The sequence below is a fragment of the Belonocnema kinseyi genome, chromosome 6 (assembly GCF_010883055.1).
Source record: "Belonocnema kinseyi isolate 2016_QV_RU_SX_M_011 chromosome 6, B_treatae_v1, whole genome shotgun sequence".
Taxonomy (NCBI): Eukaryota; Metazoa; Arthropoda; class Insecta; order Hymenoptera; family Cynipidae; genus Belonocnema; species Belonocnema kinseyi.
Window position 1 is genome coordinate 31,939,269 of NC_046662.1, and position 21,318 is coordinate 31,960,586.

At 29.0% G+C, this 21,318-nt stretch overlaps 1 protein-coding gene across 1 annotated transcript in view; it reads right to left on the minus strand.

Annotated features, from left to right (window-relative positions):
* Positions 1-21,318, minus strand: part of LOC117175321 (retinal guanylyl cyclase 2) — a 444,267-nt gene that overhangs the window by 27,237 nt on the left and 395,712 nt on the right. The window contains exons 10-13 of the mRNA XM_033365029.1: positions 12,164-12,244; positions 11,902-12,078; positions 6,580-6,739; positions 3,482-3,631 (exon numbers count right to left, since the gene is read on the minus strand). Of these exons, the coding sequence (XP_033220920.1) occupies positions 3,482-3,631; positions 6,580-6,739; positions 11,902-12,078; positions 12,164-12,244 (568 nt within the window). The remainder of the gene's footprint in view (positions 1-3,481; positions 3,632-6,579; positions 6,740-11,901; positions 12,079-12,163; positions 12,245-21,318) is intronic.

The following is a 21,318-nucleotide window of genomic DNA, read 5'->3' on the forward strand; positions in this document are numbered from 1 at the left end:
AGGGCGCATACTTTGAATAAAATATTTGTTATCATTCTCTTGAAATAAATGTGTTTTTTTCTTGAAAAAATACCGGTTTCATATGTATACACCTGGTAAGCGGCTGCCCGTACACTACGTTACCAATTTGAGTAGGGGAAGGGGTCACGCTAAGAGCTACGGATGGTAAGAGGGCTTAGGGGAATAGGGTAAATGGAAATAACTTCATTAACCTAGACAAGATGTAAAATGTTTTCTGATGATAAAGGTTAAAGACTTCCTCTTTTCTTCTCATTGTTCTTAATAAACATACCCTTTCCCCACTTGGCTCGATATTCCGCTCAAATGCGAACTAAATTAATAGAACCCAACAAGAAAAATCTACTACTTTTGGTTGAAAATTTTACATCATATTTTTGGTTTATAATTAAAGGGTTGCAGTACATAACTAGATAACTAACAAAATCCAAATTTTTCAGAAGAGCGAAATGACATCCTGTAAAATCGAAATCGCCATTGAAAGATAAAACAAAAGTTTACTCACGAGCTAAAGTTTTTCTAAATTAAGGCCAAAAAAGTATGATTAAAAAATATTAGCCCTTCTCAAGAAATAGAATGATGAAGTTTACAATTTTAAAGTGGCAGAAGCCTAAAATTGTAAGCTTGGTTGTGAATCACGATAAAAAGTGCAATTTTCAACTGAAACAAAAATATAAAACTTACTCCTGATATACTGAGTTGCTAAGTCTAGAAAAAATGAGTTCGATCAGGAAAAGTCAACTAATTTCAAGTAAATCATTTATGAATTTTGATAGGCAAATTTTGTGGGTCTTGAAATTCGTCTTTTGACTGCGACTAAATACTCTTTTTAAATTTAAAACAAAATAATAAGAACTTGCTGCCGATATATGAAAAGGTTCAATGAGAATATCAAAGTTTTCATTTTAAAAAATCATTATGTATCGGAAAAAAAGATTTAATGTGATAGTAATGCATTGTGATGGAAAATTTTTTTGTTGAAAATTACACAGGAAGAAGACAGTTATATGTTTCTTTATGAATAAACGATGATAATTTTCAAAAATATTGTTTCGAACAACAAGGCAAACTATTAGCTGAAAAAACCTTAAGAAAGTAACTTTTTGTGCAAAATGAAGAATGAAGATAGTAGGCTGAAATTTGATTGGTACTTCGGCTTAAAAAAAGTAACAAACAGTTTTATTTAAGGACTTTTACTTTGAAAAAAAGTATTTTATTGTTTTTACTACATGAAAAAATTTTGAAAGAGAAAGTTGGGCAGAAAAAGGGATACAAAAATTTTAGGAGGTTAGGCAAATAAAAGACGTTGGGGTACCAGTTCAGAATCAGTCATCTAATTTTAATATAACAATCTTTTGATTACTGTATTAAAAATAAGCTTTTGAAAAAATCCTTTTAAAAAAACATGTTTTTGAGATTTAAAAAATTTTTTTATGCAAAAAGTCGATTTTCGGAAAAAAATTTGGTTATCTATTTCTCCAGTGCAACCCTTCAATTCATCTTGTTCAGTGGAAAATCCTAGTATTTGGTTTAAATTTTTGCATTTTGTTGAAACTACTCTGTTTAAAATTCTTTTTGTTTGTGTATTCACATCCTGTGTTGAAAATCTAACTATTACATTTTAAGGAAATACTTCTTCTGGTTTACAAAATTATCTTTTGGGTTGAACTCTTCTGCTGAAAATTTATTTTTTAAGACTCATTATCTTAGTTCCAATTCCATCTCTTTTGTTGAAAATGTAAATAGTTTGTTCATAAATTCATATTTTTCCAAGGTTCACTTCTTTAGTTTAAAATGGACATATTTTGTTAATGATTCATTACCTTTTTTTGATGAAAATAATTGCTTTATCTGAATATTTCATCATTATACTTTAGGTTAGAAATTTATAACAAATTAAAAATTAATATATTTTGTTGAAAATTGAATACATATTTCGACTTAAAATCTTTTCATTTGAATGAAGTTATTTATCCATTATTACCCTATTTTCGTAAAAAATCACTCTGTTTCCTATGTTTTGATAGAATTTTGTACTACATTACACTTTGAACCGAAGAGTGGGGTAAATCAAAATCTCGTTTGTGAACAATGAGGGACAGTTCATTCTAAATTTTAAAATATCTAGCTTTATTTTTTGTTACTCGTAAAATTCTCTAGAAAAAGAAATTATAGTATTTTGATAAAGAAAAATGTTTTTTGCTTATTTGTAACTTTGTCAAGAAAGTATAAGAACTAAGGAGGCAATGAAAAAAAGAAAATATGTAAGATTCAAAAGAAAAATTTTTTCAGGACTTCTATATGATTGTTGTAAAACCACATGATAAATGTGAGAAATTACATTTTTCGCAAAATGAGTGGATTTGTTTATTCGATTTTGAAAGAAAAATTGATGTATGTGTTGATTAAGCTCTTAATTTTGTCAATTTTTTAATAAAGAACTTCATGCTACCTGTGCAGAAATAGCCAAGTTTTCATCTGGTTCCAGACTTGGGCCAGGCTGGGGTCCCTAGCCTGGGCCTAGCTTGAATTTTGCAATGGCTTGATCTAGGGCCTGGCTAGCGTTAAAGTTCCTGAAATGAACAACAGATGGAGCAGCACTATACTCTTTTTTGACTTATTTTGAAGTTTCCAGTGGCAAACTTTACAAAATGACTATCACTATAATTAAATTTATAAAATTGCCTAAAATAAAAGCACTCTAAAAATCCGGAGGCCTCAAGCAATCGGCAGTATCCCATACTCACGCGGTAAAATTGCAAGTAAGCACTTCTAATAATTATCAATAATATTTTTACATTAAGATTCCACGTAACTTATAACATCAAATTAAGAAAATTTGGTGTCCAATCATAAAATTTAAACACGTTGTTAATTTATGCAATGATGTTCAAAACTTTAAAATATATAATACGTAATTTAACAAATTATTGTATATAGATTTTGATGAACCCTGGGAAAAGCTGGACGATCAAACCTGTCCCTGGCTAGATTTTGGGTTTCATTCGAGCTCGATCCAGGCTAGATCACCAGGCTAGAGCCTATTTTTGCCAAGCCTTGTCCCTATTTGGGCCATGCCCACATTTCTGCACAAGTAGATCCACAAAAGCCACAAATATATTTCACTTATTTTTAACTTACACAACTTCTTGAACATATAAGAATAAAAAATAGGTTTCAGATATTTTCTTTAAAAATTGTTTACTTTAATGATACCTTCACCGAGAATCGTTTTTCGGAATTAAAAAAAAAATTCTGTTAGGGTCAACTTTTTTTTCTGTGTTGCATTTTCTTCTGAGCTTAAGTTTGTTCTCAATAGAAAAGCCCTATGCAAAACGTTAAGGAAGAGAAAATGTTTTCGCAAAAGCCACTTTAACTTGACGTTTATGAGATTCGCGAAAGCTCTTGGCGTTTTTTGTTTTTTCACTCAGTCTCATTATTCTGTCTTTGAGAAAGCTCTTACCTTCCGGTGTCAGAGCTAACATGCAAAAAGGTTCGCCACGGACGACCACTTCTTGCATGACTATTCCGAAACTGTAGACATCTCCAGGTTGAGTTCCTCTTTTTCGGAGGCCAGAGTGCCTCAATAATTCCGGGGCTGTCCATAACAGATCTGAAACAATATGGAGTTCACCTCGTGTAGATCGTAAAATCCTTCTTTCCACTCTCATCTCGAAACCTCTTGTGCAATATCCCACCGCACTTGGGGTGTGGGAAATCGCCAAGTTCAATAAAAATAAAAATAAAAATGAAAAGTGAAGAACATATTTGCTACCAAGCACAATATTGCGATTCAAGGATTCGAAAAGTTCAATATCCTGCGATATTTCGTAAACATTCCGTATTTTACGTTCAAATATGCTCTGCATCAATATTTCTATTCATTGTTCTATCAGATGTTTGGAGCCGTGCATAAATTACGTAAAATTTCTGGGGGAGGGGGATCATCAATTTTCATATGCTACATTACTAGGGAAAGGTAAGTGTTTAAAGCTATTTCTTACGTAAGATATTTCAAAGTCTGTGAATCACTAAATAACATAAGTTAAGCATAGTCTTTGCTAATAGTCTTTGGACTAGGGGTCGTACTAATATTAAGCAACAGCTCACGCGAGGGAGGAGGGGTGGGGGGGTTGTTGAAACACTTTTTTAACCATTTTTTATGACAGGATAGAGGAAAACCTTCACTCGTGTACATAATTTTTGAAAGTTCGCAACAGCTTTCTCCTGAAGATTGAACTTTCAGTTATAAATTTTATTATTTAGTTGAAAATTTTATAATTTTCCTAAAAAGCTATCCTTTTTGGTTGTCAATTTGTGGCAAATTGTTTAACAATTTGTCTTTTTGCTGTAAAAATTTACATGCTTTAGTATAATTTTTATTACTCTTGGATGCAAATGTAACTGTTTGATTGAAACTTTAACTGTTTTAATAAAAAGTCATAGTTTTTGGACGAAAATTCTGTTTTTTTGTTAAAAATTGAACTATTTTATCGAAAATTCATATTTTGCTTATAACTTATATTTTTGTGTTGAGAAATAAACAAATAAAAAAAAAGTTGGTCGATTTTTAATTAATTTCATATGTTAGATTTTTTATCTGGTAGAGAATTCTACGATTTTCTTAAAAAGACAGACTTTTTGATTAAAGTTTCGTCATTCTATATTAAAAATCTAATCTTTTTCGTAGAAACGTATTTCTTGCATAAAAATTCATATTTTGTTCTTAAAAAGTCAACTGAAATCTATTTTCAGAAAAAGTTCAAGTATTTTTTTATTTATCTTTTCTATTCCAAGATTCATCTGTTTGATTTAGAAATTTCATTGTTTAAAATTAAAATGCCATATTTGGCTTAAAAATTCTTCTTATTTGCTTAAGTATTTAACTATTTTTTATTAAAGATTGGGTGAAATCACTTTTTTAAGAAATCATTTTTTTCTTCGAAGATTTTTATTTCAAGTTCAAAAGTCATCTCTTTGGTTAAAAGTTTAAATATTTTGTTGAAAATTAATCTTTATTAATTGAAAACTCAACTACCTGGCTGAAAGTTAAACTAAATTTTTAAAAATTAATTCTTGTTATTAAAGGCTTATAGCATTGATTGCAAATTCAATTAGAGAAGGCCTATAATCCGTTACGTAATTTAAATAGGCCCCCTATCTGTTCAAAACATATAGATACTTAATGATTGTACCGAATATAGTGCAAATTTGAGCAGAAAAAAACGATGTCAAATATAGGACAAAGTGCGCATTCCAGATGAAAATTTGGCCTATACTGATACAGAGTTTCAACATTTTTAGTCGATTAGCATTTATTTCCTGATGAGTGAAAGGTTAAAATGTACCTTTTGGAATCATTTTATAGTACTCAAATTGAAGTGACTATTAGCCCCTGGAAATAAATTACAAAAATTTTACAAAAAGTGTCTCCATTTTTTTTACGCTTTCTGTATCCAACTGTAAACTTAAGTTTCAGAAACAAATATTTTTTATTTGAGTAATAAAAAACGAGCAATGAAGTGTTTTCTCCAAAACTAAACAACGTACAGTGGCGCATTATTGTGAGTGCTGTTCCATCAATAATCTGGAAGCCCTTTCTGTTTTCTAAAGAAGAATATAAATTTTCAAACATTTTAGCGTAACTTTTTGCTCATTGCTACAGCATAACAAATTTTCAAATACAAAAAATGGACAATATGCTTCAAAAATGATCTCCTTACGTTCATTGGTATCAGATATAACACCTAGATACTCTATTGTTATCAATTTATTAAAAAATATTATTTCTGTGACTAAATTTTGCAATTGTATACAAAAAGAATCAAAGGAATTCATCTATTTTTTTAAGATTTTTTTTGTAATTTATTTTCAGGGACTAAAACCCAACCAATCAGATTCAAACATGAACTGATCGTATGATAATGGTACTTGTTAAAATTTCACATATCAAGAATTAATTACTGATCGACTGCAAATTTTAAAACCCTGTATAAGTATAGGCAAAATGTAATTTGCAACATTTACTTTTACCCATACTCTTAGTTTTTTTTTTGGCTGAGATTTGCACTATAATCTGTGCAAGAATTCAGCCTCACTAAGAAAATCCAACTACTGTTGACTTAAACTTCACCCTCACGAAGAAATATCGATTTCAGAACGTATACAAGAGTCAATAGTGAATTTTTTAGAAGATTTTTTGTATTGGCAGTAAGGTCTAAGAAACAAATTAAACAAGTAAACAAAAATTACGAAAGAAAACCCTTCAATTATATTTTTTTGATGAGGAGTAAGATCACACGACCGGCGCTATAAAAAGAGACAATTATGATGCAGAAGTAAATAAATTATTACAAGATCTTGACACTTATTTTACAAGAAATAAAAAAACAAGTTAAAAAGTTGCTAAGTAACTCAAGGGAAGTACGACTTACGACCTGGCAGCCTTCCTAACAAATTTTATTTTTAACAATATTGAAGCTTCTAAACGAGAATAATTAACAGCTGTGATTTATTAAATATCTTAGGGACTTTAGGACTTCAGGTAATGGTAAATCTTACCTCGAGCTGTTTTAGCAGGCGGAACTATATTCTGGGCCTCGTAAAATGCCGGAAGTCCATAATCGGAGACTTTCAGGACCCAACGAGCATCGATGACGCAGTTTCTTGAAGTGAGATAACCATGAACTCGAACAGGAGTGCTATGAAGGTACTTCATACCCTTAAAAAGTCAAAAGCTTTATGCCCCAACTTCCTCGCATTTTAGTGCATTTATCTATTTTACGATTTATGTTATGCAAAATGATTCAGTGATAGAATTGAAGTACGACCCATTTCCAGATAATAAAATGCGAACACACTGGAGTTCTTACAAAGGCCAAGAAACGAATGAATCATATTTGTTTGATAGGTTGTAGCAAAAAGAAATCAACTTACATTTGGAAGATTTTTAGAACCCGAGTAAAAATAATTCGACTTAAATAATTTTTCAATTACCACCCAATTTTAGACAATTTGTATGGTATTTACCTTCATGAAATTTATTTGTTACATAATAGTACTTTTCCTGATGATAAATTTTAACAAAATCAACTAATTTTGTTTCAAAATTCTGTTCTTTATACTTCTGATTTAGAATTCATCTAGTTTGGTTAACAATTCTAGCATTTGGTTGAAAATTTTATTATATTGTTGGAAATAAATCTATTTTGTTAAAAAGACATATTTTTGTCAGATATTCAGCGACTTGGTTGAAAGTTGAACTAATTTAATAAAAATTTCTACTTTTGTTTGCAGATTTATCTCGTTAGTTGAAAATTTAACTATTTTATTATTAGAAAATTAACCTTCTTGATATAAAAATCGAGGTTGAGCCATACCCCGATGGTGGAGGGAGTGTGCGCGCCTGTCTCGTTCTTTTTTGCTAAATTTTGAACTGAATTATTATAGCCAAACTAGAAAATCCAACTATTCTTTATTAGAAGTTTTCTTTTTGTTAAAAAATCGGCCATTACAATTTCAGTTTAAAATTCATGGATTTTGTTGATAATTAATTTTTTTGTAAAAAATGATTATCCTTGCTTAAAAAATTAACTTTTTGGTTGAAGCTTAAGCATTCTGGGTCAATGTTGAACTATTTCTTAAAAAATTTCTTTTTTTTAACACTCATCATTTTAGTTGAAAATTAAACTCTGCTTAAAAGTTCAACTATATTTCTGAAAATTCATTGTTCTTCCCAAGAATTAATTTCCTTCACTCAAAATGTAACTATTCCATTATTGGTAGAATATTGACCTTCGCAAACTTTAAATTCATTTTTTTTAATAATTAACAATACTGATTGAAAAATCGTCCTTTTTGGTTAACATTGCAACTGCTTGATTGTCAATTAATCCACTTCGGTTGAAGATTTAACTATTTTGTTGAAAATTCGTATTTTTTGGTTACATTGAACTGTTTTCGGTTCAAAATTGAAATAATTTTTTGTTGAAATATTAACTCTTACATGTTTCGTTGAAGATGCATTTGTTTAGTTTAGAATTGGCATACTTGGTTTGAAGTTAAACTACTTTTCAAAAAAATCATTTTTTTTTTGCAGATACATCATTTTAATTGAAAAATCAACTAATTTCTCGTAAATTAAATTTGGTTAAAGTCATATTTTTTGGTCGCAACTTTAACGGTTTAATTGCAAATGTATCCTTTTGGATGAAAAATTTATTTTTTGTGGTAGAAAATTAATCTTTGTTGGTTGAAGATTCATCTCTGTTGGCTAAAAATTAACTTTTCGGTCAAAAATTCAAGTTTCATGGGTGCAAGTTCAACCGTCTTCTAAGAAATTCATCTTTTCGATTTAAATATTGATTATCTGCCATTACTTTCAGATATATATATATATATATATTAGATCCATGAATTTTAGTCTAGGTTGATAACTTATAATATATTAAATTCTGTATAAAGATTTTGATGAAATTAATCAATTTGTATTTCATTTTTGAGTGTCAATGCACTTTGAGAATTAAAAATAGAATACAAATTGATAGAAACAAGTACAACTTTTAAAAAACTATGAAATAAATTTGTTATGGATGACGTCGGTCTAGAAAATAAAAAAGATACATAGACGAAATGATTACTGTTAACAATATTTTCATGATCAAAGAATATTTAGTTGAATGTAGAATATCTAATTTCTTCAACTTTTTATATCTTGTCGAGACAAGACATAATTTCTTGAACCAATAAAGTAATATATTGTCTATATTCATAGCGATATTTCCATGGACCAATTTTAATTATTTTTATGCGTAGAAAAGTATATTCTAGGAAAGAAAAAAATAAACTAGCTTTGAATTCGATCTCTATTGTTTTCACTTTGCATTTATAATTGCATAGTGCTCATTTCACGAGCACTTTGCTTCCCGTTAGCAAATGTGTTTGCTTTTTTCATAAAGGAAGCACTAGAGATTTTTTAAACAATAGGCTAACTAAAATTTGCTAAAAATACGAAATTACAAAATAAAAAAAAATTTAAGCAATGACAAAACAGATTAAATTTTGTATTTGAAATGGTAATTTTTCAAGCTGGATAAAGGAAGAGGAAAGTTCTGACGCAACCTATCGCTTTCCCAGCATTATTATTTCTTTACAAAATTCTCATAATTATTTTCTTTGCAAATTTATGATTTAAAAGTTTTCTCTATTCATGCATGAATGTTGAATTATGTCGATGAAAAAAGTTTTTCTGTTTTAAACAGATGTTTGAAATATTAGTAATGTGCATGAATTTCTTTTTACACGGCACTACCAGATCAGATAACCAAGTATTTCACAGAAAAAACAAAAAGTAAAATATACGTCGATTACAGTTGAAAGTTTCGCTGCAACAGAAATGAACCTTATCGAATAAGCTTTACATGAAACTGAGATAATTTCCAGTTTTTCAACTGTCTCGGAATAATCTTTCAGTGGAAAACCGTCGTCTGCTATGTAGTTAACAGCAGTGCAAAAAACAAACGAACGAAAACATAAGATAGTTGTACCGAGTTCTTTATTTTCATTCACGAAAAATACGTTTTAATTTTTCTCGACAGGTATAATTATTTTTAAAATAAAAATTAAGTAAGCGAAAAGTAGTTTTAAATCTAGTAGCTGATTTATAACTCGAATTCAATCATATTTTGCCGTTTTCTTATGGCAGCTAATAACGTAGAAGACGAGAGCTTTAATTCCATCGTATGATAAACTTTCGCCAAATAACATGTAAACTTTAACAGTAGAAAATTTTAAATGCAAACAAATTTAGCTTTAGTTTTTTCTGTATTTCCGGATTACCAGTACACTCAGAAAAAAATTTGGTTGGATCAAACAAATAAATACATTGCTATATAGTCAATCAAATTTTTGGTTGATTCAATCAAATTTGTATGTTAACAAGGTTTGGTTGATTATAATAAATATTTTGGGTGATGCAACCAAATATTTTGTATGATCAAATCAAATAGTTTGGTTGATCCAAACTAACCTTTTGGTTGGATCAACAATCGTCGCATAAGTCGTCGTACAAAATGTATAGAAAAAGCCTTTCCCATTAATTATAAATTTTGATAAGCATCACTTGCAAAATCAGAAAACCGGACTTTCGTTAAAGACAGAAGGGATTTTTCTATTTATACTTGTTTGGGAATTCTTTTATTAATGATGGTCATGATGAATTTCGAGGTTAGATTGTCTACACTGGTAAATTAAATTGTACCCTGCAAACTAAAATTTGTATTAACATTAAAAATGTTCTGCATATTGTTGCAGACTCCAGTTTTGCCATACATTTGACACTGTGAGTATTTTTTTTATTTATTTATTTTAACAGGTGTCGGTTTCGACTTGAAGTTTCCCATGTAAAATGCGTGGGAAAAATAACTTTTTCGCGTTTATGAAATAATATTTTAAGGGTTGAATAAATTTAACAGGAAAGTCTAGGGGCCTGTAGATAATTACCCAACGAAGAATTTCATTTATTATACATACGGGTTTCACACCCCTAACACACCCCTGCGAGTACCTGAAGACTACCCTTAAAACCAAAAATGTCAATTCTTCATGACATCGACCTTAACACTGTATTTTCGTCTTTTTTTACTTAAAACGATTAACATTGGTCTAATCGATGATTTATTATCATTGGTTAATTAATTTTTTAATATTTAAACAAATGTAATTTGTGTAATTTCTTTTTTTTTTTTTAATTTCTTTCCACCTTAAAACTATTACTATTAGTCTAGTGGAATATTTGATAACATTCGTTCATTAATTTTCAATTGTTTAAACAAATGGAATTTGTTTAAACAATTGAAAATTAATGAACTAATGTTAATAAATATTCCACTAGACAAATATTAATGATTTTTAAGAAAAAAACGAATTTCCGAAATAAATTGTTTAAACAAATTCCATTTGTTTAAATAATAAAAAATTATGAACCGATGCGTATAAATATTCCACTAAGCTAATAGTAATAATTTTTAGGGAAAATAACGAATTTTCGAAACAAACAAAATTATTTAAACAAATTCCATTGGTTTAAATAATTAAACTTAATTAACCAATAATAATAAATTTTCCACCAGGCTAACATTATTAATTTTAAGTAAAAAAAGACGATAATACAGTGCTGAAAGTTCGATTTCATGAAGAATTAACGTTTTTGGTTTCAGGGGAAGTTTTCAGGTACTCATGTGGGTGTGTTAAGGTTGTCAAACTTATATGTCTGATAGAATAAATTCTTCGTTGGATAATTCTCTACAGACCGTTTTCATATTTTTTCAAACCCTAAAAAATTATTCTAAAAGCTCAAAAAAGTAATTTATCTCCATGCATTTTACATGGAAAATTTCAGGTCAAAATCGGCACCAGTAAAAATAAAAAATTTTGGTATTTCTTTTTTCGGATGTTGCCATGCATTTTTGTATCACCCTGGTGTCCAGGTGTTCGCAGCAATAATTTTTTCATAAATTCACGACACGATGAACGATCTTTCCGACACTTTTTGTTGCACGAATTGGCTTTCGGTATGCTTAGTGTAGTTAATGGAAGCGGTTGGTCAAATCAAATAAATCATCTCGTTACTTTAACCAAATTATTTTCTGATAAATCATATATTCTGTTTAACGCACTTTTTTTTAATCAACTAAACATTCTCAACTATATAATTACTCTTAACTGAAAAAATTAATTCGTTTTTTTAAATATAACTAAAGGTTTATCTGATTTACCAAACTTTTTAATTTCAATAAATGAAGTAGGTTTTACTGTTTTATTCAATCAACTTAATCTTTTTTCTGTGTATACTTTTTGCCCACAATTACTTTTTGGATTTCTTACCCGAACGAGGTCCGTGAGCAGAGATAACCTAAATGACCAGTCCAGCTTGATCTCGTCCTGGACCAGGACATCTTCCAGGGACCCTCTTGTACAGAACTCGGACACTAGGCACGGTCTCGTCGGTTCATTCAGGCATCCAATCAAGGGATTCAGGTTCTCGTGTCGAAGTCCGTGAATCTATTGACAAGAAGAGTCACTCTCGACGATGTCGAAGGATCAAAGGGTCTAAGGTCATCGAATAAACGAATAGGAAGATCCTTACCGTGACCAGCACGTCAATGGCTTTGCTCTTCAACTCGAATGTTCCCTGGAATGAAAGCACCTTCAGCTGAACCAAGTCTCCCTGCAACAAAAAAGAATTTTTCGTGATAAACACGTAGTAACAGCGTAATAAATTATACCATTGCCTTACTTTTGGAAAAAGCTCTGTGGGAGCGACCAGATATTACGTGTTACTCTAAAGTGTGTGGAGGGGGAGGGGGACTGCCCTAACGTCAAAAAGTCTCACATAGGAGACGATACAATTAGGACCAAGTATCAAAAACAAAAACTTAGTATTTGAATTTTCAACCCAGCAGGTGAATTTTTAAAAGAAAAATACTATTATAAAAGAAGCATTTTCAATCCAAAAAACGAATTTTCAATAAAACAGTTGAATTTTCGATAAAGAAGATGACTTTGACAAAATAGCTTAATATTCAAAAAAATAATTAAGTGTGCTAAAAATAGTTTTAATTTCTTGAAATACACCAAACTCTCGCTTTCAGTCACCCTGTTCCAAGCCTTCCTAGAAATGCTGTCTCGCGCAGTTCTGCTTAAAAGTTCAACTATATTTCTGAAAATTCATTGTTCTTCCTAAGAATTAATTTCCTTCACTCAAAATGTAACTATTCCATTATTGGTAGAATATTGACCTTCGCAAACTTTAAATTAATTATTTTTAATAATTAACAATACTGATTGAAAAATCGTCCTTTTTGGTTAACATTGCAACTGCTTGATTGTCAATTAATCCACTTCGGTTGAAGATTTAACTATTTTGTTGAAAATTCGTATTTTTTGGTTACATTGAACTGTTTTCGGTTCAAAATTGAAATAATTTTTTGTTGAAATATTAACTCTTACATGTTTCGTTGAAGATGCATTTGTTTAGTTTAGAAATGGCATACTTGGTTTGAAGTTAAACTACTTTGCGAAAAAATCTTCCAGTTGGAAACGAGTCAGGTTATTTTAAAATAATTTTATTGTTATAAATAAATGGGAACGCAATATAAACGAACGTGAAAGCTGAAAAATATTTTCAAGCACCTTACGGCATACTTCAATAAAATACCACTAGGTGATTTTTGAATAAACAAAAAAAAAATAATTTAAGCAAATAGAATGTTTTTATTTTTTTTTCACAATTTAATATACAACAATGTTAAGTAAAACCTGATGACGCAAACTAAATAAAAATAATATTATTTTGAGCTTTAACCAAACAAACAAAGTTAACACTTTATCCATAAAACATTGTTCATATCCCCACCACTCTCACTGAATGCCGAAAAAGCCTTCTCAAATAAATTTCTATATTCAGACATATAGCCAGAACGGAAAAATTGTCACAGAAAAATTATGAAGGTATCGTTGAAGGACTCTCATCCATATCTCAAGGTGATTTTTTAATAATTAAAAAAAAAATTTATTTAAACAATGATATTGTTCAGAATATTTATAATTTGTTTGAACAATCAGTAAAAAACAATTCTAACTGACTGAAAACTAGATATCTAATATGGAATTTTAGAGAATAGAAACAAATTTTTCGAAATGCAAAAATTCGAATTTAAACATAGTTTTTACCCCCTCCACTTTGACTCGAGAAATCCATTGAAAATTATTTTTAAAATTGGGAACTTTAGCGAGAACGAACTAATTGACCCAGAAAAAAACTGAAGGTATCGTTGAAGGCCTCTCATCCATATCTCTAGGTGATTTTAGAATCATTGAAAAACAATTATTATTTAAACAATGATATTGTTTATAATATTTATAATTTGTTTAAAAAATCAGTGAACAACAATTATAGCTTACCAACACTGAAGAGCCAATCAGTTCAAATTTTCTTAAACTTCAACTTCAAAACCATACATTATAAATATAAATGAAAAAACAAATTTTTTAAATAACAATTCTTTTTTTTTTTGATGTTTCGAAAATTAAAATATTAAAATTCATGTTCAATGGATTTTTCGAGTCAGAGTGGAGGGGGTAAAAACAATGTTTAACTTGGAATTTTTGCTTTTAGAAAAATTTGTTTCTATTCTTAAATATTCTATATTAGATATCTAGTTGTAAGTTAATTGGAATTGTTGTTCACTGATTGTTCAAACAAATTGTAAATACTATAAACAATGTCATTGTTTAAATAATAATTTTTTTTCAATGATTCAAAAATCACCTAGAGATATGGATGAAAGGCCTTCAACAATACCTTCAGTTTTTTTCTGGGACAATTAGTTCGTTCTAGCTATAGTTCCCAATTTTAAAAATCATTTTCAATGGATTTTTCGAGTCAGAGTGGAGGTCGTAAAAACAATGTTTAAATTGGAATTTTTGCATTTTGATAAATTTATTTCCATTCTAAAATATTCCATATTAGATATCTAGTTGTGAGTCAGTTGGAATTGTTGTGCACTGATTGTTTAAACAAATTATAAATATTATAAACAATAGAATTGTTTAAATAATATCTTTTTTTCAATAATTCAAAAATCACGTAGAGATATGAATCAGAGGCCTTCAACGATACCGTCAGTTTTTTTCTGTGACAATTAGTTCGTTCTAGCTATAGTTCCCAATTTTAAAAATCATTTTCAATGGATTTTTCGATTCACAGCGGAAAAGTAAAAACAATGTTTAAAGTGGAATTTTCGCATTTTGAAAAATCACCTAGATATATGGATGAGAGGCCTTCAACGATACCTTCAGGTTTTTTCTGGGACCTTATGGCCGGTATGCAGTTATGTCTTATTATTTATCTGGCATATATCCGGATAAATTCCCGGCATTTTAGGCCAAAAATGAACCTTCTACGTAAGTTAAAAAATAAGTCACCTGGGCATTTTGAGACTTCGATCTTTGAAGACCCATTTTTCGAGAAAAAAAAATCAAACCTGGCCCCAATCAAACCCAAAAAATAATCATTTATGCCTCAAACCAGAAAAACGTGAACGTCTCCTGAACTAGAAACACAAATGAGGGCACTTTTCATGCAAATGTCCACAAATAGTTGGACTTTCGACTAAAAAATATGAGTTTACAGACAAAAAAGAAAATAGTTCAATTTTTTGTTAAAAAAATATTTTTCAACAACAAGAGAAAACCTCAAGGGTCAGCGAGTTTATTTCCACCGGGAAAGAGGAATTCTTTACTAAATAGTTTAATCCTTACACAAATAAGTTTTTAACAAACTATATTTACTAAAAATTCTTTTTTTTTAGACAACTGTTGACTTTTAAACAGAACCAGAATCGATTTCAGCAACAACAACAAATTTTCAATTAGTTGAATTGAACTCAAAAAGACCAATTTTTAATAAAATAAATGCATTTTTACCAATTAGTTGAATTTTCAACTTATAAAAGAAAAATTTAGATCCATATTTCAACCATTTATACTGAATATTTCAATTTTTCACCAAAAGAGATGAATTTTCAACCATTTCAATTTTTAACCGAATTTTCAGATAAAATTATGCATTTTTTAAAAACTATTTCAACTGCTTGACATTTCAGACAAAAAGAGTTTTCATTTCAAATCAAAAACAGTACAACTCAACCAAAAAAGATGAACTTTCAAGTTAAAAAGATTAATTTTTGAGCCAAACGTAGACTAGTGGAACTTTCAGTTTAAATATCTCATTTTTAACAAACAAAAACTAATATTTAACCAGCTGCAAGATTAATTTTTTACCCAAACAGTTGAATTTTCAACTTACGAAAGAAAACTTTTCAAAAAATAAAAATGGAATCTCTACATTTTTAAGCAAAAACAACGAATTTCCAATAAATATCCAAAGTAGTTGATACATGAATTCTTAACCAGAAAAGATCAATACTTAATTCTAAATAACAATTTTAAATCAAAAATAGAATAATAATTTTATTTTTATCAAATAGACTATCTTCTAAGAAAATAGATAAATTAAATGTTTATTCAGCCAAGAAAATTAATTTGTCACAAAAAAAAATCAATTTAAAGTATAATAGGTAGTTACATTTTCAACCAGACAGATGAATGTTAAACTAAAATGATGAATCTTTAAAAAAATGAATTGTCGATAAAGTAGTTCAAGATTTAAGTAAATAGTTGATTTTTTAACTATAAAGTTTAGTTTCAAGCCAAGAAGATTTATTTTCTGTCAAAAATAGGAATTGTAACAAAGAAACGAATTTTCAAACAAATACTTTAATTTTCCACTAACAAAGAATTCCGGGACAAATACTGAATACTTTTTAACAACCAAAATCTACTTTTAGTCAGAATAGTTGGATTTTCGTAGTAAGTTCTATTAATTCAGTTTACATTTAGGCGAAAAGACGAGAAAAAAGAGAAGTTATCATTCCGAGTTATTATTCAACGGCACCAGTTATTATTTAAAGGTACTGTTGCACTGCCATCTTTCGCTAAATTTGCAAGCGTCTTAAAAAATCATTATCAAGAAGCGTACTGAATAATGTTCTGAACTAAACAAAAATATCTAAAGAAATTAATTAAAAGTACAATTCAAGTCCCATACAATAACATTTTCGGGGGTTGCCTCGCATTGGCTCTGTTACTTAATCGGTACCCTCGTAACGTAAACAGTCAGGGCTGCCTGAACCGTTTCCAAATGAAATGCATAATATTGTGCAATATATTCGACTGCGTACTCGCGTACTGCGGTACTGCGGACCGGCTTCTATGGAACTTGGAGTGTATTGCCATAGGATTATCAAATAGCTTTAACTCATTGTCCATTGTTTAATTGGCGGTTACATAAAAAAAAATTTCCAATTACTTTAATAATCATCAAAATTCACTGAAAATACTTAATATTTGGATGTTCCAAATATTGAAGAAATCCAATTATGTTCAAGGCTTAAAAATATTTTCAGAGAATTCCTACATTCATCTAATTTAATCGGCCAAAGATCTCTAATTCTGATCAAATAACATTGAAGACATTTATAAGAATTAGTCCGTTTTTTGTTCCCTTTCGTTCATTCGACGCCAAGATTCTGAATCGAGATTGCAAGGATAATGGACAAGATGTCGACTCAACCTGCAAATCTTATTACTTTCCTTTTTTCAACACAATGTCTCGTAAGTAGGTCAGACAAGAGCTTCCACAGATCTCGTTATTCATGACAATTTTTAATTCTTATTGCAAAACCTAATTTCGAAATATTACACATCGGTAAAATTGAATTATATTAGAAAATCGTATTATGGCGTCTAAATCGAACAGAAATGATTCATGCGAGTTTGCCTGCTTACATTCAGAATCCATAGACTTTGTCGAAGGTCGCTGCGGGCCATGATTAAAACCGTGCACAAATAAAGGTGCTAGTGCATTATTTGGACTCAAAATTAAGACTGACTAATTTATGAAAACATACATTTTAAACTTGTTTAATTTGGAATTAAGGGCCGTTCAAAAACTATATCACAATATTTTGAAAATTTTTTATCCGACCACTTCTTCATTTTTTTTAATTTCATTGACACACGCCTCAAATGAAACAAAAAAAACGGAATATTTTAACAGACTTCACTGCACAAAATTAAAAGGGGTATAAATTATTTTCAACACAATACATGCAAAGGTACCATAATGAATTTAATATAAAATTCTTAAGATTTCTAGTCGAAATATATTTAGTTTTCAATCAAATAGTTGAATTTTCTACAACGAAATTTATTTCAAACATGCAATAGTAAATATATTTTAACAAATTTAATCAAAAACAGTTAAATTGAACGAAAAAACGACATTTCAACAAAATAGTTGAATTTTTAACCAAATGGTACAATTTTCTCGACAAGAAGACGAATTTTTAACATAAAAATAAATTTTTCAATAGAAAAATATTTATTCTCAACAAGAAATATAAAAGTTGATATTTAAAAAATTACCGTTGAAAGAAAAAGACAAAATGAATTCTCGAAGAAAAATGTAATAGGTAAAACTGCTAATTGGGGCATACATTTTCAACCAAAAAAAGAGTAAGCTTCTATCAAATAGTTGGCCTTTCAAACAAAACAGTTGAATTATCAATCCTAACAAACAGAAAAAATAAGCTTTCAACAAAACAATTTAATTTTAAACGAAAAATGATCCATTTTTTATTAAATATGGAATAGTTAAAGTTGCAATAGAAAATATTAATTTATATGCAAAGAACTTTCAACGAAATAGTTAAATTTTCAACCAAATATATGGATCCTAAACTTACAAAAAGAAGTTTTAACAAACTAGTTGAGCTTCCTACGAATTAGTTGAATTTTTTATCCAGAAAGTATACATACAAAATAAAGAAAATATAACATATTAAAATACATAAATCATCAAAAAATGAAATAGTTAGGTTTAAATTGAAAAAATGATTTTGAAATTAGGCAGACAAAATTGATTTTTAACACAATAATTGAATCCTAAACCTATAAAATAAATGCTGAACACAGTACTCTAACTTTCAACCCTAAAATATAAATTATCGATGAAAAATGTATTCTTTGAATTTTCAATTAAGAACAATTAATTTTCAAACACAAATTTAATAGAGAAATTTGCAGTTAAGAACTTATTTTTGGACAAAATAGTACGATCTTCGACTAAATAGAATAAATAAAAAAAATGAATTCTAAATCATAAATATAATATTAGAATTTTCAATCAAAAATAAACATCTTTAGACATGAAATATTTGGATTTTTTTTATTAATTTTCTAAAAATGGAATAGTTTAATTTTCAACCAAAGAAATCAATCTTTAACCAAAACAATACATTTTTAACCAATGATTTCACCTTTTAACCAAAGAGATGAATCTACATATCATAAAATGATTTTTCAACAATGTAGTGAGGCTCTTTATAAAGTATTTGAATTTTCAATCAGAAAGGTGCACATGATTAATATAATATTAAATGAAATATACAATATATTTATATACATAAATCGTCTAGAAATAAAACATGTAGATTTTTAGTTGAAGAAATCAATTTAAGACAGAAAATCTCGACAAAATAGTTCAATCTTTAAATAATCAAATAAATTTTCAAAAAAGTAGTTTAAAAAGAGAGATGAATCTTTAATTAAAAAAAATAATTAAAATATATGGTTCACCTTTCAAACAAGTAGTCCAATTTTTGGCCAAAACAAATTTCTTTCATAAAATAGTTAAATTATTTAAAAAGTGGGAAAAGTGGGGACATATTTCGCAAAATACGCAAACTTATCTGAGTTATCTGAGTTCATAAGGTTCTTTTTAATTAAGTTCTTTCATGCAGAATCTAATTCATAATTAGCAGTATTAGCCCCTATTTTTTCCTTGAACAAATTCTTTTATAAGAAATCGTACCAGGCAGTTTCTTTTCATCCGTTTTATGTCTGCGAAAATAAGCTTACTAATAAAATTTTTTTCTCGAATTTTGCATCAGCATTTTCTGAACTGAAAAGACGAGATAGAGAAAATAATTGGTACCATATTTTATGCGAGTTTTCTCTGAATGTTCGACGAAAAGGATGAAGAGAAGATATATAGCAGTATTGCTATTCAAGTACCCTCAGGCAGAAATTTCCGTAACTGCGCTTTGCTAAGTTCGTTAGTCAACATTTAATTATACGACCTCGCCTATAATTTTTTTCTCTGATTCACACTTTCTTTCTCTGCAGTCTTTTACTATTTATCTAGAATAGCGAGGCCAAAGATTATTTTGCACAAGACAAGTTCAATCAATATTTGCCACTGTGGCTCTGAGCAGTATTTTCTTAACTGAAATCGGGAAAGACCTTAATCCTAGCCTTTATCAGATTTGTCTTTACTCGATAACACGTTGCGACAACCTTGAGCTCCTTAGTTCTGATAAACGACATTTTTAATTCGTTTCTTGACCTATCTTTAAACGCCATCTCGAATTAGCTATACATTTCGTCAGTATAAATGAAAACAGACGCGGGGGATCGAACCGCTGGCTGCCGGATCAAATCATGATGGGCCAACACTGCGCCATCACGGTAAGCCAGTTCTTCAGGGTCGCGTCTACCAAATTTCGAGAGGGAAAGAAAATAGAAAAATTAAAGAAGCTTTGGTAATTATTTTTATTCTAATAAAAATTAAAAAATATAATTATATAGAAAATTTTATTAAGGGCGGCTGTAAAACTTCATTTTGAAAATTCCCTGACTTTTCTCTGATTTTTCCCTGAGCAATTTTTCATTTTCCCGGACCAATAATATTCAAAAAACAGCATATTAATCTTTTAAAATTTTTAAGATGGAGTCTTTTACCAATGAAATAACACCAAAAAAGTTAAATTCCTGAAAAAAGATTAATTTTTAACGAGTTTGTTGAAATTGAAATTTACAAGGATACGTTTTTAAACAAATGGTGGTATTTAAAAATAAAGATTTAACTTTAACCAAAAACAGTTTCATTTTCAACCAAATAATTTGATCTTTTTTAGAAGAAAGTTGAATTTACTAAAACAAAAAATGATGAATTTTCAATACAAAAAGACGCATTTTCTGTCCAAATAGAAGAATGTTCAACAAAAAAATTGAAATTTCGCCCTAAAAGTATAACTTCTAACAAAATAATTAAACTTTTAACAGATTAATGGAATTTTCTATATACAAAGATATATTTTGAACCAACCAGAAACAGTTGAATTTTCAATCCAAAGAGTTTCATTTTCAAAAAGAAGAAGAATTCTGGAAGAAAATGTATAATATTTGAAATTTAAACCACAAAAAAGCGACTGTTGTACCAAATAGACTAGTTTTTAACCAGAAAAGACCAACTTCTGATACCAAATGGAAAAACTGCATTTTCATTTGAAAAAATCCATTCGCAACGAAAAAAAGAATAAGTGTTCATAAAATAGTTAGGTTTTCAACTAATGAGATGAATTTTTAACTAAAATTATATAACTGAAATAGGTACATAATTAATCTACATTTGAAAAGAAAAAAGACGAATTTTCAACAAGCTACTTGAATCTTCAAGCACAGTAATTTTCTCCCATTCATTATCCTACAATTATCTAAAGTGCCTCTTATATAAATTTTCTGGCTTTTCGCAAGATTTTTATGATCCTTGACTTTTCCTTGATCCATAAAATTTCTTGACTTTTTTCCGATTTGCAGATTTTCCTTACCTATGAC